The sequence below is a fragment of the Anopheles maculipalpis genome, chromosome 3RL (genome assembly GCF_943734695.1).
Source record: "Anopheles maculipalpis chromosome 3RL, idAnoMacuDA_375_x, whole genome shotgun sequence".
Lineage (NCBI taxonomy): Eukaryota > Metazoa > Arthropoda > Insecta > Diptera > Culicidae > Anopheles > Anopheles maculipalpis.
In genome coordinates, this window is record NC_064872.1 from 80,735,478 (window position 1) to 80,763,290 (window position 27,813).

General features: G+C 42.6%; 2 protein-coding genes across 2 annotated transcripts in view; one reads left to right on the forward strand and one right to left on the reverse strand.

Annotated features, from left to right (window-relative positions):
- The window catches only part of LOC126563527 (uncharacterized), a 387,646-nt gene that overhangs the window by 352,631 nt on the left and 7,202 nt on the right, over positions 1-27,813 (reverse strand). The window contains exons 7-15 of the mRNA XM_050220172.1: positions 23,558-24,919; positions 15,050-15,604; positions 12,844-13,056; positions 11,872-12,251; positions 11,234-11,804; positions 10,990-11,154; positions 10,320-10,926; positions 10,007-10,219; positions 9,753-9,915 (exon numbers count right to left, since the gene is read on the reverse strand). Of these exons, the coding sequence (XP_050076129.1) occupies positions 9,791-9,915; positions 10,007-10,219; positions 10,320-10,926; positions 10,990-11,154; positions 11,234-11,804; positions 11,872-12,251; positions 12,844-13,056; positions 15,050-15,604; positions 23,558-24,919 (4,191 nt within the window). The 3' untranslated portion in view covers positions 9,753-9,790. The remainder of the gene's footprint in view (positions 1-9,752; positions 9,916-10,006; positions 10,220-10,319; positions 10,927-10,989; positions 11,155-11,233; positions 11,805-11,871; positions 12,252-12,843; positions 13,057-15,049; positions 15,605-23,557; positions 24,920-27,813) is intronic.
- The window catches only part of LOC126562593 (replication factor C subunit 5), a 431,263-nt gene that overhangs the window by 289,804 nt on the left and 113,646 nt on the right, over positions 1-27,813 (forward strand). The gene's annotated exons all lie outside the window — the stretch shown is intronic.

A 27,813-nucleotide genomic window follows, 5' to 3' on the forward strand; every position in this document is an offset into this window, starting at 1 on the left:
ATCCTGTCCCGAATACTCTTCTGCAGACCTTCACCCCTTGTTACTGATTTCACCAGGACCAGGATTGGATTTGTTGGTAGCAAATCGTTACTCAAGATCCACTAGAAATGCCGGAATCCTGAGATCCCTATGCACCATCTATTGATCACCATCATTGATCGGACCAAAATATGGATGACCGATACGGATTCCCTGAGAGGCTGGTTCAAGGCTTTTGAGGGCCGTTATGGACGGGGTGCATTGCAAGATGAGAGTGTCGAGCATGCAGGCTGAGGCAAGGGAACCAACTCTACTGGATTGTTCTTTAACATCGCTCTGAAAGCGCGGGATTCAACATTGAGGGCACGATTTTCACCCGAACTCTCCAACCGCGACTCCAACTTGACGGCAACGATCTCGTGTTGGTAAAGGAGTTCTGCTACCACAAATTCTCGCGAACCAGAAGACTCGAAAAACGCACGAAATGCATGATATATCCATATATATGATAAGGACTCCAGGGCGTGTTGAGAAGAGAATTAACTACTAGCTAGCTGAGCCGTTTGGCGATGCTGATATCCTGACGATAGTCAAAGCCGGAAGGATACGTTGGCTGGGGCACGTGATGAGAATGCTGGACTCATGCCCCACCATGAAGATTTTCGTCAGCGATCCGTTCGGCACGAAGCGTAGAGGAGCACAGTGAGCTAATCAGTGAGCTGGATCAGGTGCATTCGTACCTGTCGGAGATTGGATGCAGCCGTGGATGGAGGACTGTAGCCCTAGACTTAGTTTCCTGGAAAATGGATTGGAGACCTGGTCATGTCTGCGTGATGTGCTCATCCTTGAGCAAGCCAAAAAGAAGGAGAAGATGGATTTGGAACAGTCAGAAGAAATGAAGAAATCATCCTGAGAAAGAATCTGTCCTACGGAAAGATAATCCACATTACCATTATTACATTAGTTAATATTTTTATTTATTTATTTTAAGTATGACGGCTTGCGCCGTATTGTCCATATTATATAATGAATACATTATTATTTTATTTCTTAACATTAAGAATGTTGGAGATTGGCTATCCTACAGATGAAGAGATCTGAGTTGTTCGAGCAATGACAATGACATAGTAAGAATCAAAACCGGTAATATTTTTGGCCTTAGCAGTTTTATAAATTTAAATAAAATGAAATCACAATTAAATAATAATTATAGAACACATTTTTCTTTCGTTTTTTATAACGAATCAACAAAAAAATCATTTGACAAACGTAAACGAGCATTCTTCAATTCTTCCGTTGCAAATTCCTTCACGCTAATCAATCAAAGGACAAGGAATCAATTTCTTTCAGCGTCGGTCGTTCCTGTTTCGACGAATAAAATTTTGTAGATACACGGAAGGATAGTTCTTTGGCATCCACAATGCTTTTGAATTACAATACTCGCCAGCAACATTGGCCGGTGGTTTGATGGGAATGTGCTTTCCACCGATGACTCCAATCGCATGCGGGAATCCGGATTTCTTTGAAAATTCTGGAAGAAAGCTGATGTGGAAGAAAGCTGCAAATATGAAGAGTAAAATTGATACTAAAATGATGCAGTTGCAGAGTTTTTGCTAGTAATTAACTTAACGTATTTGCGAAGGAATGTGATCACCCCATAAGCATTTTCCAGTGCTTTGTAAGTATCACCGGCAGCCAGAAAACTGAGAGTGATAATCAATTTTATTTCGGAGTAATTGCATCCCGAATGTAAGCTTCTGGCCGACGCAGGCGGAACCGTTATCTGGGAGAGCAAGTATTTGAAATCTGCTCGTGTCATCTTTACAAAGTTTATGATTGTGTTTTGTAGCTCTTTTTCCAACGTGATCAAGCATTCGGTTTGAGGATCCCATTGGTTTCTGCTGTTGTATTAAAGAAGGTGCAGATGTTTGAAATGGGTCCAAGCAGTGGTATAATTAAGCATCGTTATTTTCAACTTCCTTGCTCATTATCGCGCCCAGTTGAATGTAATAGATCCTAAAAGAAAAGTTTATTAGTGTATTATCGGTAGATTTTAGAACTTGAGTTTAACACTCACAATGCGTATTCTTCAACCACCAAGCAAAATGCTTTGTTTACAAATACTGACCAAAAACAAACTGACCGCCAAAATGCTTCCGACATTGTTTAATTTTTTATGTATGGATTTTACATCAAAAATTGTCTACGATAATGTCGGAAAGTTCACCCGAAATTTTGTTTTGCCAATTTTTCAGTTCAATTAATCAGATAATGAAGTTAATAAAGTTTATAGAAAGTTCCATTTATTTTATAAACTCAATTAATAATGCTTTACCAATAATTGCAACACGAAATAGCACAAAACACAATGTCGAACGTTGTCGACTTCCGACATTTTACAATTCAGATTGACATTCCGACAGTTATGCCTAGAACTGTCAAACACGGTCTGCATGCACGGGCACGAATTTACGTTATGAACAAAACGCCGGATTTCAAGAAAAAACACGTTCAATTGCATAGCTGGAAGTCGCTTTTGGGCTGTTCTTTATATCGTTTCCGGGTACTGTTTTGTCCGATTGAAGAGAAATTGAGACCGTACAACGAATTTTGACAGGTATGTAATGTATTTGACTCTTGGAATGGGCACATCCAAATGCTCGATTATTCGCTCGCATGCCTATGCAAGCCGTGTACGTTTCGAGTAAATTCTGTATCTGTCCTCACATTGTTTTATCGAACGCGCGCTGGCACAGGATGGGAAAGGTGAAGCATCCAGACGACGGCCCTAGCACATCAAACGCACTTGGCAAATTAAATCGTACAGGTGAGAATTGGAGTACCCGCATGTCTTGCACTGGGTGAATAGTTATAAAATCCCATTTTGTTTGATCTGTTCTTACAGGCAGCGGTATACAAAAGCGAGCAAAGAAGCGTAAGCCTGTTGCATCGAGTGCCGGTGACGTGTTATCGAAACAGACCGGAAGCACGAAATCGACAAAGCGAACGAGAAGACCTTACGCATGCAAAGAACAGACCGCATCTGGGTGGGTTGTCGAAAGCGATGATTGTCGTCCCAGTAGAGAGGGCAATTCGAAAAGCTGGTGTGCTAAACCGGCTCCGAAGAACAAGCATTTGTCGTCGCTTCGGTTCAATACAAGCGCCAAACCTCTGGCGGTAGCGTTTAAGCGTCGGGCGCTCTCTGTTGAAGATTTGTACAGCAGTAGCGACGAAGACGGCAGTGATTGGTACTCCGATCATGATGAGGAGATGTACGATTATGCCTCAGATTATGAGGACTATGAGATGTATGACGGGGATGATTTTTACGATTTGCCGTACCAGCATGTCTATAATCGTAAAGATTACTATGAGTATTTCGGAGGCAATTGTGATGAGTTAGATGTTTCTGATGGTTCCGATTTGTACTCATCGGACGATTCCCTTGCATCAGACAATTACTACCGCCGGCACATATTGAAAGGAGAACGTTACGATGAAGATGATGGGACAGATGAGGATTATGTAGATAAAAATGAATCCAATACCATTATCATTCCGTACGGTGCTGCAGTGATGCACGATTTAAGCGATGATGATATCAGATTTGATTCATCGGCAGCACAGATCATCGAGCTTCCTTCCAGTGAATTTTCTGCCGAGTCTAAAAAAGTAGAAAAAAAAGTCATCGAAAAGAAGAAACCCGATGCAAAGGATCATGGCGAAGAGGAAGAAGAACATAACTCCAGCCCACAGACTGTACCAATCAACCCAATACCAGCGGCATATCAATTGTTCAATGCAGTACATTACCGTATGTCGCTTGCCGTGCTCAAAACTCCCATCTACATGTACGGCCATCTGTCCGTACAGGTTCTGTCCGGAAGGGTGGAAATGTTGGGCTACCAGCTAGACGTGGCCGAGAAACGTACGGTGTACGCATCCGGCGGCTATAATGCGATCAATCTAACTCCTCTACCAACTCCGGACAGCTTCAGCAGGGCTACACTTGCGCGTGTTGTTAGCAAGCTGAAACCACACTTTATCGAGTCCGATATCGATGTATTGGTGAAGCAGTTCGATCCGGTAAACAGTGTGCTTGTGTTGTTGCGTGCGGATCTCTTCAATGCGACCGATATCGTCCCGTCGGTGTGTGATCTGTTACCCGAATACAATCTATTCCCGACGGCGCTTACCACGGACAATGGGTCACCCTTCCTTGCGACGGAAATGCTGCTCGAGATAGCACTGTTTCAACCGGGCGCCAAAAATGTGCCACTGTTTCAAACGAATCCAGCCTGGAGCGCGGTACAGCTAAAATCGGACAGTCGTCTGATGGTGGTCGGTGGCAAGGGTTCGGGCAAATCTACCCTCTGCCAGTATTTGCTTAACAGGCATGTTAAACAGTTTGGGCGCGTTTTGCTGCTCGATCTCGACATTGGCCAACCGTTGCTGTTTCTGCCGGAAACTGTTAGCGTTTGTGTGGTGGAAGCACCGATACTCGGTGTCGGATGCTTTGCCGATGTACAGCCCAAAAAGTGTCAACTGTTTGGCAGCTTAAATGTGGTCTCCTCACCGCTGGTGTACGTGCAGAATGTACGCTCGCTGGTGCAGTACTGTGCCGAGCAGCCGGAACTGAAGGGCATACCGTGGATCATCAACACGATGGGGTATGTGGTAGGGTTTGGGGAGGAGCTAACGAACGCGATCGTACGACTTGTGCAACCGACCGATCTGGTACAGCTGACCATACCAAAGCTACCGAAGAAGCAGTCCCCCTTGAACAAAACACAAAATTACGCCAACCGACTGACACCGGATGTGGTGAACGGGTTTAAGTTTAACATCCTGCAGGAGGAGGTGAATTCGCAACCGAACCCGGTGGAGTATCGTTTCTATGAGTTTGAAGTTGGGTTCGAGTCGAGCAGTGAATCGTTCTATCCGCCGAAGAGACGCACGATAGCAATCATGGCTCAGCTGGTGAAGATTTTGGGCGATACGGCTGAATCGTTTGCTGATGTTAAGCCACACGTGTAAGTAAAATTATATACATTTTTTTTGTATGATAATTTTAAGTATGGTCATTTGCCAATTATTGAGCACCTAAGGAGATTGCGCAATAATTGGGAACATTGCCTAACCCTTTTTTTGTTCCTTTCTTTGACAGGGCACTCGTGGACGACCTTCAAATTCTAATCACACGCGACGAGCATCGCCCTTCGAAAGAGATGCTGCTGTCCACGCTGAACGCCACAATGGTGTATCTGTGCGAAAAGCTTCCAAACGAACAGTACAATTGCTTCGGTGTGGGTGAGTTGTCTTTTTTAATTTAAATGAAAAAATAAACCTAAGAAAGAAACTGTCGAAAAGTCACTTTGCTCAAACAACTATTTCCCTCATAGGAATCGTACGCAGTGTCGATGAGAAGAGGAACGTTTATCTGCTGCACTCGCTGACTCCGGAACAGCTGGCAAAAACAAACGTGCTTGCACTGTGCAACACAAGCCTTCCGAGCCAGGTGTACTTACAACACAGTCCCAACATTGAAGGTACCGTGCCGTTTCTGCAAATCGTCCCACCAACAACTTCCGTCAATCAGTCTGCTTAAGTTTCATCATTCACCGTTTTGCCTTTTGTTTTAAGTTAAACTTGTTCGTTATGCTTTCATTTCTCTAAGAAAAAAACAACATTTCTTTAAATTTTTCGTAATTTCGAAGATAAATTTTTGTTCGTTTGTTTATCATAATCGTGTCGTTACCGTTTGACTAAAACACAATACATGAAGCCCACATGTTTGGGAAGAAGAAATCTCTATATATGAAAACCTTGTTTAATAATGTTTGTTATCAAATTCATCCGAAATTAAATGGTTAGCAGGAAATTTCAAAATTTTGTTGCTACATTGGATAACGTTAAAGATGACCCATAAGTGGGTGTTTAAACTAAGATGAATAGTCTGCTCCGAATATCATTGGAGCTAGTTTGACAGTAAACACTCGTCAGGAGCCTCAATGTCCTATGTCAATGGTTGTTGTACACAGCGTTTTAGTGACATAGTGATCGAAAATTGCTACCTCATGTACTAGAAGAGTTCCGTTTCAAAGAAACCTTTTCTAAATGGGCTAGGATTTCAAGAGTCAAGACTCCAAGGGTCTCCTCCACCAGAGGTTAACCTTATTCCACAAAGAAACCTCATCAGCACCAACAAAAGTGAACTTCTCAAGGACTTCGTAGCTGAAAAGATCAATCATATCATCATATCAAACATGTAAGGGATATGATCTCCACTTCTATTGTCCACGTCGATAAACTCTATCGATTCTTCCCTGGTCAGGCAGAACTCTTAAAGCTCTTAAGCGTGATAAATAGCGTTATATGCGCTATTAAGGACTCACCGGAGTAAAGGCTCACGCTCGAACTACGTGGTACAGCTAGTATATATATTAGATGTCCTAGTCCTCCTCCTCGGAGGGCTTCACAGATTCTTATCGTATAAAAGGTTTAGTTGGGTAACGGGTGTCAAAATAGCGAAATACACAACTACACATATCCTCCTTAAGAAGAGTCCTTAAAGAAACACATTGGAGACACCCTATCTTCACGAGATCTCCAAATAAGCTAGTACGCAGTATAAGAAAATGCCACACGGGTTTAATTTTTAGTAAGGTTTTGTTTTTATTAAAAAATGTACAATTTGGTTATCATCGGTTCGTTTCTGCTTCTCCCACCTTCTCAGCTACAATCTTCTCTATATCGCGGTTTGTTATTTCTTCTTCTCGTCTAAATCCTCAAATTTAGAATTAAAGAGTCGCTTGTATGTGTGTGTGTGTGTAAGTTTGCTGCCCGAGTTTAGATGCACCATTCTTCCCTTCACTTACCCTTCCTTTTACCCCGAGATCTCCCCGTGAAAGGTGCATCGTCCATCGTGTTGCAGCCATGGTCTAGCTATAGACCGTCGTCTCAACGTCGATTTCGTCCAAATTAAATATATTTTAAATGTATTTGTATATATATCTATATACTTGTATGTATAGTACTTAATTTTCATCCCTACTTTTTTGCGCTTTTACATTCCTTACATTTTAAACTATACCTTTTTTTCGTTTTCCATTTTCGCCCTCATTTTTTCATTCACAATCACTCACATGCTTAACTATCATTTTATGGCGCTTTCTCTTGCTTGTTCTCTTGGTGCTTGCTCTGTTGGCTTTTCCCCGTGCACTAGTTCCATTTTGCTGTGTCCTTTTTGTGTTGTCGTATGTTTTGCACATTTCAGTCAATTTCGTGCTGAAGTATGCTTTGCCAAGCCGGCCTTTACAACAACTTCCGTTTTCTGGCGTTCTTCATATGTTTCCATTCATCAGCTTAGCTAAAGGTTGTGTAAATTTTTCCTATAACGCATGTGCGAGGATGGTAGTGTACGATGGCTCTCAAACACGCAGATGCAGCTGCAATGCGTGATGCATGGCGAGAATGATTGATGACCGGTTAATGAGAGAGATACCTCTTAAGATATCTATGATTTGTCACGTACTCTATCGAAAAGTGTGGTTAGGAGGTTTCATTTTTAAATTTACAATCTTGTTTGTGTGTCTGTGAATTGAACTAGAAATGTTAGTGTAATAGTCAACTCCTCTTCGCTACTAAAAGAGCTTGATGAACAAGATGATACAACTGTACTACATCCTTGCTGCTGCAAATTGCTTCGATTAAGAATACCTTGGAAGCGTTCCCGAGCTCTGGTAGGTTTGAAAGATCTTACACATTGATGGGTTGAAAGAAAAAAAAAAACGGAACACAAAACCACACGACTGACTTGAGAGCTTAGCTTACAATTCGTGGAAGTTCGTAAATGCGAACCGGAGTGCTTATCAAACGTCGGCTTTTTAAAAATGGGAAAACTTTGTATATTAATCGTGTTCCGCAAAGAAATTCGGTGTGTGTGATGATCACCATTCGAGGTTTACTGTTTCCTTCTATCACACGCTTTCTACGTGCTTTTTTCTATCAATTGGAGTGGTTAGTGCATAGTGAATTGGCTGGGGGCGGATGAAATAAAGCTGCAAGAATACATCCGAGCAAGTGAGATATTTTCAATGTTTGTTGTTCTAATTGTTAGTGTAACATCAAATTCCTTTTTGCAAAATTCATACGACAACAGTAAAGCAACACAACAACGTACAGCTTTGAAGATACATCTAGATTTGCTGCTTGAAATCGTCCCTGCCACTGAGAGATCGTTTGATCATTGCCTTGGTCGGCTACGGCTCATGCTATGAATCGTTGGAAATCACGCTTATCACGCTAAGCATTTATATGGCAACGGAGCGAATAAACTAGGCGCCCGACCCGCACAAGTAAATTATTTGCGGAAGGACGAGCTCCAGAACGGAAGAAAGTTGGCCATTTTTATTTGCTACAAATCTCTTTGCTTGATCCTCACCCTCATCTATTCCCGATTTAAGCTCATTAAAATTTGTGTGACACTAGGAAAGGGATTGGTTTGGTTTGCTTCCGATGCGTATTGGCGAGGGGGTCCTTTCCTTATCCGATTGTGTGTGTGTGGTTCAAAGTTCATTCACAAAACTCTCCCAACAATTCTGTCGTTACCCTGTCGTGAGAATGATTGTGCGTTTTTTCTTCGTTTAATGCCGCAGTGTTAGTGCTAGAGGAACCATGAGACCCAGCCAACAAATTGATCCATCAGCCAAAACAAAATAACTGTCCAGTAATTTCCAACACGAAAGAAGAAGATGATGATCCCTCTGCAAAAAAAAATTGGTACAGATCGTTCTAGTGCGGCTAGTGCAGCCTGGCCAGCCGTTCAAGCCATCTTAAGGAATCTTACCCTAACGGAACCTTACTACGCCCTTATGCGAAAACTAATCCCAAATGGCCATCCAGCACTAGCAGATGTCAACGAGCCGATTTGCTCATGCTTTAAAAGGGGACTTTAAGGCTTTCTGCCAGCTGCAAAAATGAAAATCGGAGTAGCTTTATCGCTGGCGCTTACATTGAACTTAATTCAAATATATTTTTAAAACACTACTACACGTACCTAAGCTACTACTGAAACGCTCTGTAAATGACTATAAATTGATTCCTTCTCTTTTCGCGTGCTGTGCTTACAAACTATATCATTCGCATTCGCGCAATCAGCGGGACTAAGTTTCGCGATTATCAATGTGTGTGCTTTTTTTCTTCTTATTATATCCGTCCATTCGTCCTTCGGCCACGTTCACATTCATCCCTGCGTCTCCTTTACCTGTTTCGGTTTTGCACTTCTTCACCTTTTTGTCTGGTCGTCACACGCCACGGTTTAAATGTTGAGAGTTAGTTTTTCGTTCTTATCCTCTTTCAAACGATTGGGGGTTTTCTTAAAATTTTGATGAAGCGAAAGCCTTCTGTTGTGCCAGAAGAATACAAATCCAAACTAGTCCAAAATTGGCGAAAAATTATGCATTTTTATAACTTTTCGATGATAAAAAGAATATTTTACTTTGCTTCGCTTTTCCAATGAAATCAAAGACTTATTAACCGTTACGCGCGCTTTTCCTGTGCTTTAGCTCAGCCCTGCCTGCTTGCTTATTTAAACAAATCCCGAGCTTAATAACTTTCATACGTGTCTGTGTGTGTGTGTAAGTGCTTTTATCTTCCCCTTTTTTTTTGGTGTTTGGTAAATGGTAAATCGAGTGAGAAAATGTGTCTGACGCAGTGTTAAAATTACACATCGGAACATAGTTTAATTTAAAGAAAAAATAGAACGATAACACAATTAATTGCTGTCACCGTTGCGCGGTGGACGCCTGGCCTATGGTGACACGTACGGCGGTGGTCGTCGGTAGGACGGGGTGACGGGCGACTTTCCACGTGACTCGCGACCACCAACAATCACCGGCTGGGGTGGCACATACTCATCCACATCTTCGTTTTCGCCTGTTGGAACAAGTCGAGTGAAGAGAATTAATCCAAATCCCTTCAAAAATAGATCCTCAAAAGATCATACAAAAAATGAGGACCAACTCACCATCATTGTTGGTACTGCTGTACGAAGGTGGCAATAGTGGAGGCTTTTCGTCCTTCAGTATGACCGGCGATTTGTTTCCAATCTCCGGCTTCTCGTCCAGCTCGTCCTGGAAGATTACCGGGATGCCCTTGGAACGGAACGACTTCCGCTCTTCATCGGTACCTTGTGGATTGGACGAGGAGGAGGAGGCGATAGGTTTGAAATTGATATATTCTTTCATTACTCATCAATATTAGTTCTTCCGTGGGGCAGGGTGCTCTTGTGTTAGTGCCGAAGGGGATTCTTTTCGTGGTGGCCAATAGGCCCTACTTACCAAGTTCCATTTTGCCCGTTAGCCGACGTTTGTACAGGATGCAGGCAATGATGGATGCGATCAGCAGCATCACCATAATAATGACCGACGGCAGCACAAACGTAAGCAGATAGTCATCCTTCGAGACCGGTTTCGGGGCGGCCTTCTCCGGCTCACTGGTAGCGTGGTGCGGTGTATCGAACCCGTGACAATTGTCCAGCGGCACGAGGCTAACGTTCTGGAGGCTAAACTCTTGGCCAAGAATTTCGCGCACCTTCGCCCGGATCGTGCTATCCTGGTGCAGCAAGATATTGCGCAGTGCTTCGATCTCTTCCTGCGGACAGCGCTGATGCTGCCGGTTGAGGGTGGTGTTGAAGAAGGAAACCTGCACCTGGCCGGTGTGATGGATTGGTCGGATGTGGTGAATCTTGATGTAGTGCGTGGAGGCGTCCCCAAACACTTGCGCCAACCGTTCGATAAAGCGACGCTGGACTTGAGCGATAACGAACTGTTCGTGCGTGATATCGAGCGTTAGCTCAAACAGGACACTGTAATCACGCTTGTGGTGTGGATTGACCACGACCACCAGGGCATCGGTTGCTGTCAAACCTTCGCGATCTTCGGCCATCTGAAAGGGATTGCGTTATTTCTTCGGCTCTAAAATCTATGTTACAAAGGGGTAACAACTCACCAAAAGATATTCCTTACGACCGATGTCATTAGTGCGCGGGACACCATAGAACTCCTGGTTCTTCGAATCAAACTGCAGCCAATGGTACGGATCAAGCGTTTGACGTTCCGTCGTTAGGAGCTTCATCTTTAGATCACCACCATCTTCTGGATCGTAGAAAGTGTCCTGTAAACACATAATAAACAAACTTTGCATTCACTGCAAGCACTGAGAACCCCCAGCCCGGTTAGCGTTCGCAACTTACCGCTGGCACTTTGAACATGAGCAAATGTCCCACGGTCGCATTCACCTGATCGACCTGATTGCGCGTTTGGGGTGCAAAGTTGCGCGAGATGCTTTGCGTCGGTTTTGCCTTCGGTATAGTGGGCTTGGTGCATTGGGCAATCTGTTGTCCCTGCACCGACTTGACCGTAATGTCCGGATTGAGTGCATCGTTGAGTGCCTGTTCGGTGAGTAGCGCCACCAGCTCATCCAGCTTCTCCTCCGGGCAACGATCCTTCGGTAGCGTTTCGTTCGTGTAAACAAACGTAGCCAAGCTTTGATCCTGTATGCTGTTACGGATGTCACGTACAATGATGTTTGCAAGCGTTACATCGCCGAGCACGTTCGCAATACCGCGTGCCGTCTCCAGGTGCCAGTCGACGTTGCTGGCAAACTTGCGGTTTAGGCGTAGCGCAAGGCTGATTTCGTGGTTTAGGCTGCGGTGCGATTTGTGCTGCTGTACCATAATGTCCACCTTTTCCGTAACGGTAAGATTGCCCGAATCGGTAGCACGCAGTTTGTATGGCCATCGGGATACATCCTTCTCAAGGGGACTGTAAAAAGAAAAGAAATAAGGATGTAGAGCAACCGTAAAGGCAAGGCCTTTTGTGGACTACTTACAGGCCATAGATCTCTTTCGTGTCCTCGTTGAACTGAATCCAAGAGCTAGGTTTAAGTGGTTGATCGCGAGCATCCAACAGCTCCAACCGTAGGTTGTTACCATCCTCGTTGTCGTAGAACGTTTCCAGCGGGACCTGGTAGCGGTACACCTTACCGGCGGGGATGGCTTGCTTCGGAATACGGTTCCGGATGATAGGCGGTAGATTGGTCGGTTCGTCCAGTTCCGTTGTTAGCATCGTGGAGGTCGTAGTCGGAGCCTCAGTTGTGGTCGTAGTGGTGGTAGTTGTGGGCGTCGTAGTTGGTGCCTCGGTAGTAGTTGTGGTGGTCGTTGTGGTAGTCGTTGTGGTGGTTGAGGTGACCGTTGTTGGTGTGGTGCTTGGCTGGAAAATGTGTTGAAGATAATAGATAGATGGTCATATCTGTACATTTGATCACTGATACTCTTAGATCACTCAAATCAAATTACACCTAAAAATTGAGGGTCTTAATCGATTAAATTTAATTTTAAAGACATATTCCAAAACTTATAAAAAATTATTCTAAATTTTCTGCAAAACAGTTCCTCAGAACGTATTTGAACAAACGATGTTGTGTTGGGAAAAAATGATCCGGATTCAGTCAAGGATCACTCCTACAAATCTGGAACGAATCCCAAGTAAATTGTTACTTTTGATCGGGGGCTATCAACTGTTCGGTGACCGAACTATTGTAATACAGCAATGAGGCCCATTACGCTGTGCGAGGATCCAACCGATCCGAATCTTACAAATCATCGCCATTATGCCTAAATCCAGCCTTATCGAAATCTGAACTTTCTTATTAATCTTTACTTTGACGGATTTTCGCCACCAAATCCGATCCACCATCGATCGGGGATTTGATTCAGGATTCGAACCGGATTCGAGTTCTCAGCGATAACATCTTTGTTTACAGACCCTGGAGCATCTCGAAATTTCAAACCATATTCCTTACCTCAGTCGACGATGGTACCGCCTGCTCGGTGGTAGTAGTCGTTGACAGCAGTCGCGGATCGGGCAGTGTACTAACGGTGGTCATTTCTACCGCTCCTTCCTCCTCCTCATCGTCGTACTCATCGTCGTAATTTTCGTACTCGACATCTTTATCGTCCTCCGCGTTTTCCTGCTTCGGTGTGGTAAAGGTGGAGACGGAACGTTGCGTTGTAGGCTGTTGTAGACCGTTTGCAGGCAACATACGGCAATGGGAACGAAAGCAGTTACAATTAGTAAGGCAAAGAGAAAAAGCACACTGTACATAGTCTAAAATATAGCTAATAATCAAAATTAAGAAATTAAAGTACGAAAAAGAGATTTGAAATATTAAGAATGTAGTTTAGTTAAAAAAAAACTATCGGTTTGTAAGAGTGAAAGTTAAAATTTGTTGGTGTTTTTTTCAAATCTAGATTGAAAAAGCGTTTACTGAAGAAAAGCGTTTTTTTTGTGCACGGCAGTTTGTTGAATGAAAAAAAAAAATGATATGAGAAATGAAGTTAAGAAATGAAAGTTAGGGTAAAAGTTAAATAAAAAATAGGAGATAATTAAAACGAACGAATGTTACATATGAACAGTATGTACAAGCAATCGATATATTCAATATGAACATGTACAAAATGTTACATAAAAAAAAATCCCACATCCCACAGATTTTCTTACAGTAAACAAAACGACATGATAAAAACGCAACAATAATATTGCTGATAAACGTAACGAAACTATACACAATATAATATACAATTGTTTTTCTGTTTTTCTTTGTACAAAATTTGTTAAAACAAAACAACTTAAAAACAGTCGATAAAAAAGGTGTGTGGTTTGTGTGGTTCGTGTTTTTTTTGTTGCATAGTATTTGCTTTATACTAGCACGTGTAATGGTGCACAGTTCATAATATGCATAATGTTGTTCGCAACGTAAAGTATTGCTATCGATCATATCAACAAAGAACAAACAGAAAATGTGTAATTGAATCATCGAATATACGCCGCAGGTGCATCACTATCAAACGGAGTGCTGTTTTTACGTTCTAAAACCAAACAAACAAATGGTTTAAAAAATTATTTGTTAGCTTGTTTGGCTGTCTTGAAGGCATTTTATGAAAAAAACAGAAATTCAAAAACAAAATTTTCCTATTGGTTTTGTTTCGGTTTTGGGTTTTTGTTTGGCCACAAATCGCCTATTATGCCAACTAATATATTAAAACGAATCAATACAACAATAAAAAAAAACCAATAAGCAAAAGATGTGTGTAGCTGTGTGTAGTAACAGTTGCAGCAGACTAGCGCATATTATACGAATAATGCTCAATACACGGCAACAACGGATTGTGCATTTTGGTGGTGCTATATTGTGTGCAAGGTTACGCTGGTTTCTACTTCTGACCGTTGGCATAATAGAGCACTCTTGCTTAACCGAACTCGATATTTGCATTTTTGTTTCGGTATGCCAACGTGACTTGGGGTTTTCATTCTAGCATTCGGTTTTTGTTTCAAAATTTATCAAAGAAAAAGGTGTACAAAATATAGCAATAGAAGTGAGATCAAAAGAAAACTGCGGTGTGAACATCCGGAACGGAAATGTGTTCCGGGCAGGCCAGGCAACAATGTATTTTTTTTTTAAAGTTCTTCTAGCAGATAACTATAGATTACGTATTATGGTATAATGGGAGCATTATTATGGTTTTTGCTACCTGGAGCTCTAGGGTAGTACTAGTAGCAACGGTATCGGGTTCAGGTGCCAGGGTAGTACTGGGATAACTGGCAGGCGCAGCGGTAGTAGTAGTAGTAGTAGCGAAGGAAGTAGCAGTACTAGCAGTAGTAACAATAGTGTCGTTTGGTGTTGCAGTAGATGCTATTACTGTAGTAGGAATGTTGTTGGAGGCACTGTTAGGCGGTGTTGGAGTAGTAGTAGTAATGGTGAATGTGTTTTGATTTTGGGATGCTGTCATCACGATCGCACTGCTATCAGTGGACGTTGCTCTTGCTGCGGGGGAAGCCATTCCGGACGGGTAGAAGGATTGCGCTTGCTCTTGCTTCTCCGTTGGGTTAATCGGATCCACTGAAGCAGCAGCTTCCAGCGGCGTTGTTAGTGTGAAGGTCACAGGCTCTACATCATCGGCCCGTGGAAGTATAGGGGGTAGGTTTGGTGGTAGAACCGTAATACGGACCCCTTGGGAAAAGTAGTCATCCTCCTCCTCGCCGTCGTCAATGTTGTCCGCTGTCTCTCCTTGCTCGTGATCTTCCTCTTCCTCGCTGTTGTACTCCTCATCCAACTTCCGGCCAAACGGATTACGGTTTTGTGGTGCAAAGGGATACGCTTCTTCCGTCTGGCTTACCGTTGTCAGTGGTACGGTACTGATCGTCGTGATGGTGTATTCACCTGATCGTGCAATATTACCACGGTTAGGATCTTCCCTTTCGAAGCTGCCAGTCGTAGTGGAAGCGGGTTCTGCAGTTGCAAATGTCGATAACTTTGAGTCTACCTCATCGACGTACTGTTGCTTCGCTTCGAAACTTTCTTCGGGCTCGTCTACGTCCAGTTCCACGTTCCACGAGCTGGCAGATGTTGAAGTAAGTGCGGCAGATGGTACAGTTGTCGTCGGTAAGGGTGAGGACTCAATGGACGAGGGACTCGCAGTTGTTGCGATCGAACTCTTCTCGGTCACATCGATCGTGGTGGTGGTTTGGATGGTGCTTGAAGCTGTTGTGGCTTCATCATCGTTCTGCAACACATTGATTGATCGTGTCGCGTCCAATCGTACATACAATCGCACCCATTATGTGTATAGTTGTGTGCGGGGGGTAGGTCGCGAAAGAGTAGTATATGGTTGTAGATGGAGTAAAAGTAATATGGTAGTTATTGGTAAGAAAATGGCTTTGCTTTCCACAATAGAAATCAAATTCTACTGTTACTGTTGGCTAGCAACGTGTATTAGAATAATTGAAGATATTGTACGCATACGCATATTTGTACTGCAGAGTGTAGGTATATTGTGTTTTGTTTTTCGAGATGCACTCGCTTTCGCTTACTTAGGCATTATGTGAGGATCTACTACAATATGGCGTAACATCGTGCTTTACATGTGAATAGAATTTGAAGCTAATGCTGCTCCTTACTACACGGTACGGGTTGGGTAATTCTTTCGTAAATATGTACTTGTAAATTCTTTTTCTTATAGTGTGCGTCGTCATACTCATGCAGTAAAGCGTTGACGTGCAGATAAACTAGTGTTTTTGCTAACTAATTAAATAAAATATATATGCACAATGCAGAGATTTTAATTTTTGCTTGTTATTTGTATGATTTACATTTCATGTGTCCATTTATTTGCATTTTTAGCATTTTTCTTGAACTTTGGGGAATTTTTTTTGTACCCTTTTACAAGCAATATTATCGTTTAAACGCAACACAAAAAAAGGAAAACATTTGTTCCCCGTTTTTTTGTGCATGTAATATACCAAGCAAAACATTATCTCTATATTGTACTGCGCACTCTACAGATGTTCACACAGACCGAACAAAAAAGAAGCTTTCCATGTACGCAGTTCGAATGATAATTACGTTAACATAACTGAAAACCAGAAACATCGACAACAACGAAAAAGCTTCACATAAAAGGCAAAGAAAAAAGAAACACATAGCAAGAAGCAAAAAATAAAAAACCATGGTACAACAATGGCAACAAAACAATATCATCCACTTTCGGGGGTCAGCATAGTACTTGTTGCGGCGTTGAAGGACGATGGCCAGAAAAAAACAAAACAAAAAGCTCAGAAACACACTACCAAAAAAAAAAGAAGCGAAAACAGCAAAAGAACAAGCGAACTGAGGAAAAAAACGTGTTCGGAAAAGCGATCATTTTATTTGCAAGGTTGTAGGAACAAAGGATTTGGGTGTGCGTGTGTGTTTTGGGAGTTTTTTTTATGGGAAAGCGTGTTTTGTGGGGCGGAATTTTTGTTTTTTTTTGGTTGCAAAGAAAACAAGTGCAGCAGTTGATAAGAACGGGGAAACATATCAGCATCAGCAACAGCAGTGGAGGGTATTTTGAGGTTTCCGGGAAGAGAAAACAGAGAAAAGAGGTCCGAGAAGGGATCAAAAGAAAAGTGCATTTTAATGGCAGGTCGGTGCGATGGGTGTTGATTGCGGTGAAATGCATAAAAGGCAGGAAGCAAAACAGAAGCAGAACCACAAGAAAGTAACAACCAGCGGGAAAACATTGGCAGGACAACTGGTGTGGACAACAACAAGGTAAAAGCATGTGTGTGATGGGGATGTTGAAGAGGGAAGGGGGAGTGTTTCGCTTCCCCAAATTGGCCCCTACTTTTGTTTTGTATCCTCCATCAAAGTCAATTATGGTCTTGTTGTGTGCAAGTTACTGTGAACTTTAATATTTTTTCCCCCTTTGGTCTCAGTACTCGGGACCATTATTAAGTATTATTAGGTGTGGAGCGAAAAAAAGAGGGCGATTAAAAGGGGTGAGTGTAACACACACACACACACACACACGCGCGCACATGTGCTTTCCACTCGGTGTAAAGTCTGATAAAAAGGATGCTCATGTGAGCACAAAGTCTTTCTATCAGCACATGCTTGTTGTGTCTGGCGTCGTTCGCCTTATTCGCCCCACAAGAAGTGTCACATTAAATCCTGATGAAGTGTTTACCACCTACCATTACATGGCGTCCCATTAACGGTGGAGCAAGTTGGAAAAAAGCTCAACTTTACAAGTGATAAACAAGCACTAGCGAAAGGTTAAGTACCCTCGCGCACAACCGTACACACGACGCTAGGAATGTGGATGCTTTCGAAAACACATTACCTTTACCCAGCGCTTGGACGTTTAGTAGCGTAGTGTTTGCTGTGTGTGTGTGGTTCGGCCACGAGATGCCCCAGAGCATCATACATTCCTATATACAAGCGAGCAGCCTTGCTCCCGCTTTTTAAACGTCGTAAGTGTGAATGTTTGTCCTTGTCAAATGCAAAACCAACCAGAAGACAAAAAGAGGCCCTACACAGGTTAAGGATTCTCATCAGAAACGTTACTGGATGATTAGAGTGCGAGTCTGTGCCTTCATCGGTTTAGGCAGGCGAGCTTAACCAGGGACTAGGGCATCCGCCCCTCCCTGGACAGGATTAAATAATGGCGGATAGGATGAGTGCTTTAATCCGCCATTGGTTGTAGCCCTGTCGCTCTAGCGCTTAACACTTGAGAATGATTAAACTGTGCTGTTGGAGAGTGTTGCTGGAAAGAGTATCTTCCTGCTGTTGTCGGTGTCTCTTAATTCCGCTTGATACATAAATTCGGATGCGAATGAAGGCAGTGCGCATTATAGAGGCAGGAGGAGAAAGCAAAAGCGTGCAAGAGAATTGATGGCGGGAAAGAAGTAAGAAGAAGCGGGAAAAGGGAAAGAAAAATAAATGAAAGAATGGGCAAAAACACTCATCATCACCACGGGGTAGCACATACCGACACAAAACAAAGCCAATGCAAAACGGCAAAACTTCCTATCAGCTTCCAGACCGCACAGACGGATCTGCCGGGGCACAGAAAAATGGTGAAGAAAGCTGGCAGGCAAACGGAAAAAAACAACAAGCACACACGGAAAAGCGGAACCAAATGGCAAAGAAGGATGTGGCGTTTAAGACAGTAGACAGTAGCCACCACACAGCAAGACAAATTTGTTTGAAAGAAAGTTTTAAATACGCAAAACCCAGACAGACAGAGAGAGAGAAAGCAATTTGTTCCTGAGAAGCACACACACACACATAAAACACGCACACAAACACACATACGAAAGCATAAATATAAAGCACTAACACGAAGCAAACATACGCGGCGAGGTTAGATAAGGGGAAAAACACAAACCAAACTTTTCGTTAGGCAAATCAGGCGCTGGGCTTGGTTTTCTCTCTGAACGATGTATCGTCATTTTTTTTGTCGAACCGTGTTTGATCTTTAAACGTCTTCTTAACTTGCCTTGTGCAGTTTTGTGTGTATGGTATAACTTTCAAAAACTTTCCGAGTCCTACTGGGGGACACAAAATGGTGTGACAGGTGTGACAGGACTTTGGCTGGGCCACGGTGATTGGGCTTTGCGCGTGCGAAAGCGTGAGTGTGAAAATTAGCAGCCCAACGGTGACGGTGACCAGTCGCGCTAACGCTAGCGGCTAATACGTTCGGTGCACTGTTTTGGCCGGCTGCCAATTAATATTCATTGCCTCGAGATAGGACGCAGCACTGATTGACGTTGGGGCTTTCGGTGCGTTAGTAGCACGGCACCAGGCGCCTCCATCGGCTTTGCGAACGGCGGCACGTTTTTGTTTTCCACTCAACTGAAATGTTTTGAACTTAATCGTACTTTGATTGATGGTGCAGATGATGGGGATGGGTTTAAAAAAATAAAAATCGATTTCCAATTCCGTCCTGTTTTGAAGCATTTTTATACCATTTTTTCGAGAGGCTTTCTTTTCTAGAACGTGACAATCGTTCATTAAAATAGTTGGTTTTAAGGCGCCAAGATTTTTTAATAATCATTGCGTATCGATACTGTGTAGAAGTATTCAGAAAATCTTTATAAGTCATTTACACTTCATTCAGGATATTAGACTTCCCCGAAAAAACCGTACGATTGCTGTAAAAACACTTGTTTTTTAGAAAATAGATAAAAAAAGCAGAAAGATATCTAAAGCTCATGTGCTGTCCAGTTGTAAAGAATATCGAAAGACATATTTTATACATTGTTTTACAATTTTCCCCACACTTAAACGCACACGTCATGTGCCTTGTGACTCGATTTTCCTTCTGAATCAATACTGAAAATTCATTCAAAAATTAAAGCAGCTAATCGATTTCTCTTTCTGAAAAGTATATTGACTTGTTTTTACGGATTATTTCAGATTTTTGCTATCCTTGTGAAGCGATGTATATAGGATTTTTAGCAAGCTTTCTTTACATTTATTCCTTTATTGAACTTCTTAATAATAAATAATAATATTATAATATTAAAAATTATATAAATTCATACATGACAAAAAAATGTCAACTGTATACAATGTATGGCGGGGAGCCAAAACTGTTTTAAAAAAATCGTTCCACAATATATTTACTTCGACAAACGTTGCCTAAAGTTACTTGTATTTTTTCTCGAATTTTAAGAATCATTATTATTGTAGAGAAAATTTGAAATGAGGAAAAACATGTCTTAAAGATTCTATAAAATTATACAAAAATGTTCAAAGTATATGTCTTATCCGATACAACTCACGAGCACTCAATCTGTTCGTATATTTTTGCTTATCACTGTATCTCTTTTGTTGATGGCTGATGGATCAAGCCTCTGTCAGGACTGGACTGGGCTTCCATGAATGTTTTAATTGGTTGAATGAACAATATAATCGGTACAGAGGTGATCGTCATATTGGCAAGACAATTCGTGCAGTAAAAGTTTGATTATTGCTTGCAAACAACGAAGGATCACTATCGAAAGAGGCGACCGGCGATGCGGCGATTAGCACCAACTTTAACCAAGTGGCAAGGTGCCTGTCCTTTCCAAAATGTTTCATTTAATCCAGCAGTACTCATGATAAAGGCGAAAGGCCATATGAGTCTCTGATTCTGATGTGCAAACTCTTGAAAAAGCTATGAAATTGTTTGCAAGGTAAACAAATTCGTCAAATATAGTGTCGTCTGCATGAGTCGGCATAAGTAACAAATATTAGCATCAGACGGAAAGACAGCAATCGAACAAACTATTTGTTATAACTAACCAGCTGGCTGCATAAAATGCTAAAAATAACAACAAGCTTCCAACGACCAGTCCCGAGCAATAAAAATCGTCTGCCCTGCTCCATCAAGAGACATCAAATAAAGTCAGCAGCAGGCTAGACATCCTACCAGCAATAGAACAACAGTAAAGCATTTTTCGCAAGCAAAACATTCGATCAATAGAAGTAAAACTACGGCCAGTAAGGTACCGAAGGGCAACAAAACAATCACTTCAACTCTTGTTGCGCTCTTTACACCGCTGAGCCAAGCACACGCATGTGCATTTTGCAATTTAAAAGCGATTGTTTCGTCAGTCGTCGGAACGCGGTCTGCTCAATGTTTGTCGAAGCATGGCAAAACTGCATTTGGGCGGTTCTGCTGTTTGTTTGCACTTCATCCAGCCGGTTGTGTACATGGCATGCAATGGTGCTTGGTTACAGGGGGAAAAAACTGGACGTGAATTATTTGGTTTTTTGATGCAGTTACGATACATTTTTTTAAAACACCTCGTCGTTCATCGACTGCACTTGTTTGAAGGTTGTTGTATTTCCGCCTATCTGCTTTACTGGAGCAAACCAGTAAGTTTTCATTTCCCTACCCGTTTGTTGTTACAGATGGTGTCGTGGGGTGTAGTTTTTTCTCATTTTCGTCACTCGGAAACATGGTTTAATTTAATTTCAATAGGTTTATTTTTTATTTTCACCGCTCGATTAACGCTCTTTGGAACGTGAAATTCGACGTATTCTGTTTACTTCCTGTGTCACAGAACAGAAAGCCGAGAGATCGATCGTGATGATTATTTGTTCTGGCCAGTGGATTCGACGTTAATGGAATTTACAGCGATAAAAGGGGAAAAATAAAACATTCTGTCCAAAAAGTTAAGCCTGTTTCGCTGTAATCGGAAATCGAAATGGATGAACCAGCGAGGGACTCTACACCTTTGTCGGCGAGTGGATTAATCGTGGGGAATCGTACACCATTACCATATGATGTTTCCTTTATTTTTTAGTTCCTATTCCTTTATACAGACACACGCATTTTTAATTTAAATGCAAATGAGTTAAGCGCGTCCGATACGGTGGTGTATGAGGTTTGGAGTTTAATGTTTGATGGTTTTTTTTATTTGAGGTACTCCCGCCCGGGTTTTTGTTGTCAGTTTTTCGTTTCCAATTTGTTCAATGCGTGGTTCAATCAATTTAAGAATATAAACTCTAATTATTATTATTACACTGAACACCGACGAACGCGTGATGCGTGGAGCATGTTGATTAAATTAGTTTGAAAAATTAATTAACAGAGTAAGGTTATGATTGAATAAGTTATCGAAAAGTATCCTAGTTCTAGTGGAATCTATTGAAGCAGAAAAAAATAAACACACAAACAAAACACACACACACACGCAGACATACTGAGGAGGAAAGCGCTTGAACTACAGAATTTAATGCAAAAGCCACACACACAGCAGACACAAACAACACACGCATATTTGTAGTAAGTATAGACGCACACTTGTAGTTTAATTTTGAGTTCTGAGTAGCATTTAGTACGTTGAGTAATATAGAGTTTCTTAAATATAACCGGCTAAAGATGGGGGGTTTGTAGTACAAAATCACTGTTACTGTGGCAAATAAGCATTTTTTATCAAGTTGTCTATCTTATCAGCTCTGTTTTTCGACTGCCATTTTGGTACCGAATAAATCTGCACTACTACTTGTATGCAAGCGCCTGCAGTATCGTAAAATGATAAGCCTTTATAATTATTTGACAGCAATAAATGAAGCAGCACTGCACAATCTGTGCTGAAGACCAAACGAATGAGATAAACTTTGAAGTGCTTTGTATTATTTTTGCTCATTTCCTTGTGTTGTTGGTGTGTTTCAGAGAGCGAGTTCTTTGGAAACTTAAGACTGTATCGCTTCACAACAAAACAGTTGCTATTTTCAAACGAACTAAGCATAATTCGGCGAATGAAATGGTAAATTAATTAAATGGAAAAGAAAAAAAAGAGACCCAAGCTAGAAGTTCCCCACAGTAAATTGCAACTTTAGCCTCTCGCTACTACTACTTGGCCAACAGAAAGAGGGTCAAGTTTAGTGAAATACCCATCACTACTGGGCAGTAGAAGCATGTAGTCGTATCAGCAGCAGTAAGCTGCAAAGGAAAGTTTTAAAAATCCCAAGAAAAACAAGCAAGCAGACATTCACGCTGAGGTAAACTTTACTCGCCCCAAACCAGCCATCGAAAGTTGGGTTAAAAGTTTCCTTCCTTCGCAACCATGAATAGTAACAACTTTTGTATCGTTAGAGGGAATAGGAAAGGACAGAACTGCCCTCTTGGTCGTGGTTTTCCTATTAGCAAGAGTTTTGCTCCATCCGGCTTTTGCTTTAGCCGTACGTGTTTTAAATTTTTGATGACCTTTCGGCCCTCGCTCCACACACACGGCTGCGGCACACTATTCGCTTGGAGCAGGGAAAAGTTTTCTTCAACTCTTCGCCTTCCCCTTTTGGCTAACACTTTTGCACAAAGCATCGAATCGAACGTTAGCTTATTTTGATCGACAGTAAAATGAAACGAAAAAAAAAGGTAGTGACGTGTGTGACGTGTGGTTTAAAACTAAAGTCAAAATAAATTATTAATAGAGTTAAAAAAAACGAGCTAAACTTTCGGAACTCGGGTTTCTTTCCCACTGTTTGTGTTGTTCTGTCAAAAACTTCAAGAAAATAGAAACAAACGGAAAAGTAAAGAGGGAAAACAGGTGAAGCATTTCCTGGTCGAAAAGCAGAGTTCCCCGGGAGGAGGTCCGGGTACGATGTTGTCCCATTGGTTCTTTTCCCAACCCTTAAGCAACGCTTCTTCCCTTGTCAAAATGGAGGTTGATGTGTTGATGTGTGGCAGTAGTATTAAGCTTACCTTCACCAATGGAACGGAAGCGACAATGTTAGTGGAGTTGCGAGTGTTAGTAGCAGAAGCGGACGCGGTTACAATCGAATTCGTTGTCCCCTTGGTGGTGGAGGCCGTGGTGGTAGTGGAGGTGATGGTAGTTGTAGTCACCGGTATGGTTGTTGCAGGTGTTGGCAAATCCATCGATTCCGTTGCCACCATCTTAGCTTTAGTGAGCGTTGTGGTTAGGGTCGTAGTACTTGTTGCCGGTTGAGCTTGATTGCTCGGAGAATTCGAGGACTCGGCCGTTGAGACAACAGGAAGAGGTGGCGTAACGGGGACAAAGCTCGTCGTCGTGCCGATTGTGGTTGAAGTTGTGTCCGATCGGGATGGAGCATCCTCGTTCGCATCAATCGAGCTGACCACCGGTGTGATAGCCGGATGTGGATCCATCGGCTTTGTGGTTACGACTTCATCCGACTGTCGCATCGGTACGGTTGGCGAAGGTAAGAAAGTAGCCGTTGTTCGTTCGCTAGCTGTCGTCAGAGGAATGGCCTTTGAGGTAGTGGTAGTGATTGGGGATGTAGCCGCACCTTGCTCAATCGGCACGACGACAACTGGTGGCCTACCGGTGGTGGTCGTTGGCTTTACGGTTGATCGGTTCACACTGACGGTTGAGGTGAACGGTTTGCCAACCTCAACTTCCGGCTCGAGTGGAACAAATTTCCCAACCTCATCCGGCACCACCTGGTCCGGTTCGGTACTGAAATCGTAAAACTTTGGCCGCACCACATCTTCGATCACGTAATCGTCCCGGAACACTTCGTCCTGCAGCCGTTCGATTTCCGGCAGCAGTAGCTCCGTCTCGACAATGCGCTCGATATCGATTCGCTTGTGCTTTGACTTGTGGGCGAGCAGCGTTTCTTCGTCCTTTTTAAGCTGTTCGTTGTTGGCGATCGTTTTGCTGATGGTGGACTCGAGCTGGGAAACGCTTTCACGCAAATCGGGCGGTGTGAAGGTGTCCAGGGAAGATGTTGAGGGTGCCGTGACTGTTTTGTGGGTTCGCTCGGCTGCTTGCTTTTTTGCGGACCGTTCCTTTACCTGATCGTACAGACCGTGGCTGTGTTTGCGTTTCGGTGCCGTTTGGGTTGTGGCAGCGATGGTGACTGGTGATGTCACCGATACCATTACCGGAGACTTCCGGTACTCCGACGTTCCACCACGGCCATGCTCCGTGCTCACCTTTCCACCGTTGACATGGTGGGTAGGATGATGTTGCTGATGTTGGTGATGAGTAGGATGATGATGATGCTTTTCCGACACATGCCCATCGCTGTTAGTATGCTTGTTAGTGGCGTGTGTTGGTGCGCTGTGGGCACTCTTGGTGCTATACTGCTTGTGCGAAGCATCGACATGAAATTGCGCAAAATGGTTTTGATCGATTTGAAAAGGGTTTTTTTTTGGCACGCCGAGGATCCCCGGGAAGGGGATGTTCGGAATTTTTGAATCCCAAAAAAGGGGGGTTACAAAGGCGACAATTGGCAAGACGATTTTAACGAAAGGGCGACAACACAAACACACACAAAAAACGACAGATGGTAGAAGACGACGGGAAGAGACATAGAGTTAGAGAAAAGGGAATAGAGAGAGAGAAAGAGAGAAAGAAAGATTGTAAGGAGTGGAATAGTAAAGAGTTGTTCTATGTTATGTACAGGAAAATACAAGATGGAAAGTAAATAGACCTCTCCTTATTAGAAAACACGAGCATACAGAGAAAACAAACAACGAAAAAGAAATATAGTTCCCGGATACCATAAACACCGCACAACAATAACACTTACACACGCGTGAAATACGCAACCCACACACATAGAAATAGTTTGGCAAACAAGAAAAGCTTTATAAGCGCACACTAAAACGCACGCTTAACACAAGGAGGAAAATTCAAATTTTCGCAGACTTTTTCCTCTAGCTGACCCGTATGTGTGTGTGTGTTATGATGTTGATATTAAGCACGGTTTTGTTTTGTTTTTTGGCATGTGGGTGTGTTTTTAGCAAAACTTTGTGCACAATGAAAGGCCCACACCGATGTTCACAGCGCTGTGCGAAGGTCTTTCCATCCGGTGGAGGCGCCCAGTAGCGGACAGAGAAACGGCACAAAGAAGGTGTAGTGTGTAGCTTCCCGGTGGATCATGGATGAAAAGGGGCGGGTGGGCAACACTGCTGTGCTGTGCGATGCGATGGACAAACGGGGGAACGGGCTAGACAGTGGCAAAGATAGACACAGGCGGACCCGGGCGGTTAGAGGGGTTGGAAAGAGTGTGCTTAGTTTGTATGGAAATTAATTCAAAGCAGCAAGTGAATACTAGTAGGAACGTGCACGCTTTTCTTTAAGGAATCCGATAGGGTAGGGTAGGTGAAGAAAAATGATACCAACGAAAGAAAACACGTTCCACGCACTGTTGCTCGCTGGCAGCACGTGGCACGTGGCGTCTATTTCTATATTACTAGAACGAAACGTTGCAACAGATTCGAATAATGCGAAAGCTCGAAACGAAAAGGGGAGGGAATTGTGATAAAGGAGGATAAGTCGTATGTTTGTGTGCGTACGTAATGCTTACAGTCCCATTCATTCCAGGGAGCAGAAATCGACTGGGCGACTCCATTTCCAATGCAATTCGGCATTAGCATTGCTAGGCGAGCGGGAAAAAAAGGGATTAGCACACGAGTGCGACGCAACGGGAAACAAAGCCATTCTGTCAATGCTATCGTCACGCAGGCTCGTGATACAGTTGATTTACCATTAGCGATAATGGATCCTGTCAGCAAGTTTGTGCGAGCGTTCGTTCGTGTTACCAAAGCAAACAAAAGCGAACGTGGCGTACTGGGCGCCTCCATTATCAAAAAAAAAAAAAAGTAATAAGCAGGAAGGATGTAATTAATTTCATTTTTTACGCGCGCGCTCTTTCATCCTGCTTTTGGGGGAGGGTAGTTTTAGTACTTCAATTACACAATTAGTTTGCACAATAGTTACAATCGATCGAAGCCGTTATTTCCGCTCTCGAGGTAAGGCGTTTTTTTTTCTTGGATTTCAAAAACTGCCTTGTGAAAATATTTTTTCTTTTTATTACGCGCAAAATAGAGTTAGCTGCCTTGTTTGGTATGTAATAGCAAGTTGGAGGATCCTTCCTGTGAGCTTTTAGCATTTCTGCTGCTAGTTACGTACGTCACCCGTAGCGTATCGATTTCCTTTTTGGGCGGAAATCTATTTTCCGCCTCCGTTGGTTCGCTCCGTTGGATGATACCATTTTTACGGAGCGATTTTCATATCAATGGTACGTTGTGGGAATATAAGAAAAAAGACACAATCTAAAAGTAAGTTTAAGCTTTCTGAATTTCTTTTAGATACATTCTTATACATTCGTATTAGATATATCATATTTGTATTAAATATAAAACTGTTGAATCTTTCCAAATGTTAGTAATCATGCGTCAAAAGACATAAAAAGCTTTCATCTGTGTTAAACGCCCTTTAAATTGTTTTCCATTGGACCGTTTCACTTGACTGCTACACAATAAGTCATAACACAAGTACAATTCACATCCAAAATGTCAAATTCCGTGATGATAATGGCCATCCAGGGGGAAAAGTTACTTAGGCCTTTTATACAAACATAATCATTACCGCACAATGACGGATGAAATATGGTCACGGTGGTTCCTTTTTTTTTCGAAATGGCACAATTTATGATGGATGCAGTGTTGTGCTTTCCATGTTTCCATCCACTTCAAGCACTCTGATAAATTGACGCTGGCAGAACCGTCTGCACTAGTTGCGTCTAATCCCTGACATTTTCCCGACGAAAACCGTAAGCCAGGTAACGTAACGGAGAGCAAGAAAAATGAAAAGCTCACAGGACAACAAAGAACATACACCTTCACGTTCTTAAGCAGGAGAAAAAAAGGCAGACAGTCGTTCGAATGATAAATAACAAAATGGCATCGGAAAGACAACGGGTATCGCAAATGCCACCCACGAACGAACGGTCGAATGATTTCGAAACGGGAAAGCTGAAGGGAAAAAGTAAAGCATAAGGTACGCGGGTGGCGTAGGCTAGGACAAAAGCACCATCGCGTTTTTTCGCAATGCGCAATTCTATATCGCCTCGCATTGGCCGTTATTGCCGTTAACCGAGAAGAAAAGTTATAAAGTGGTTGATTGTTCGGTTCGGTTGTATTCGTGGTGGACAATCGGTGGGTTTCGGTGGTGAAAACGATATTAAAAG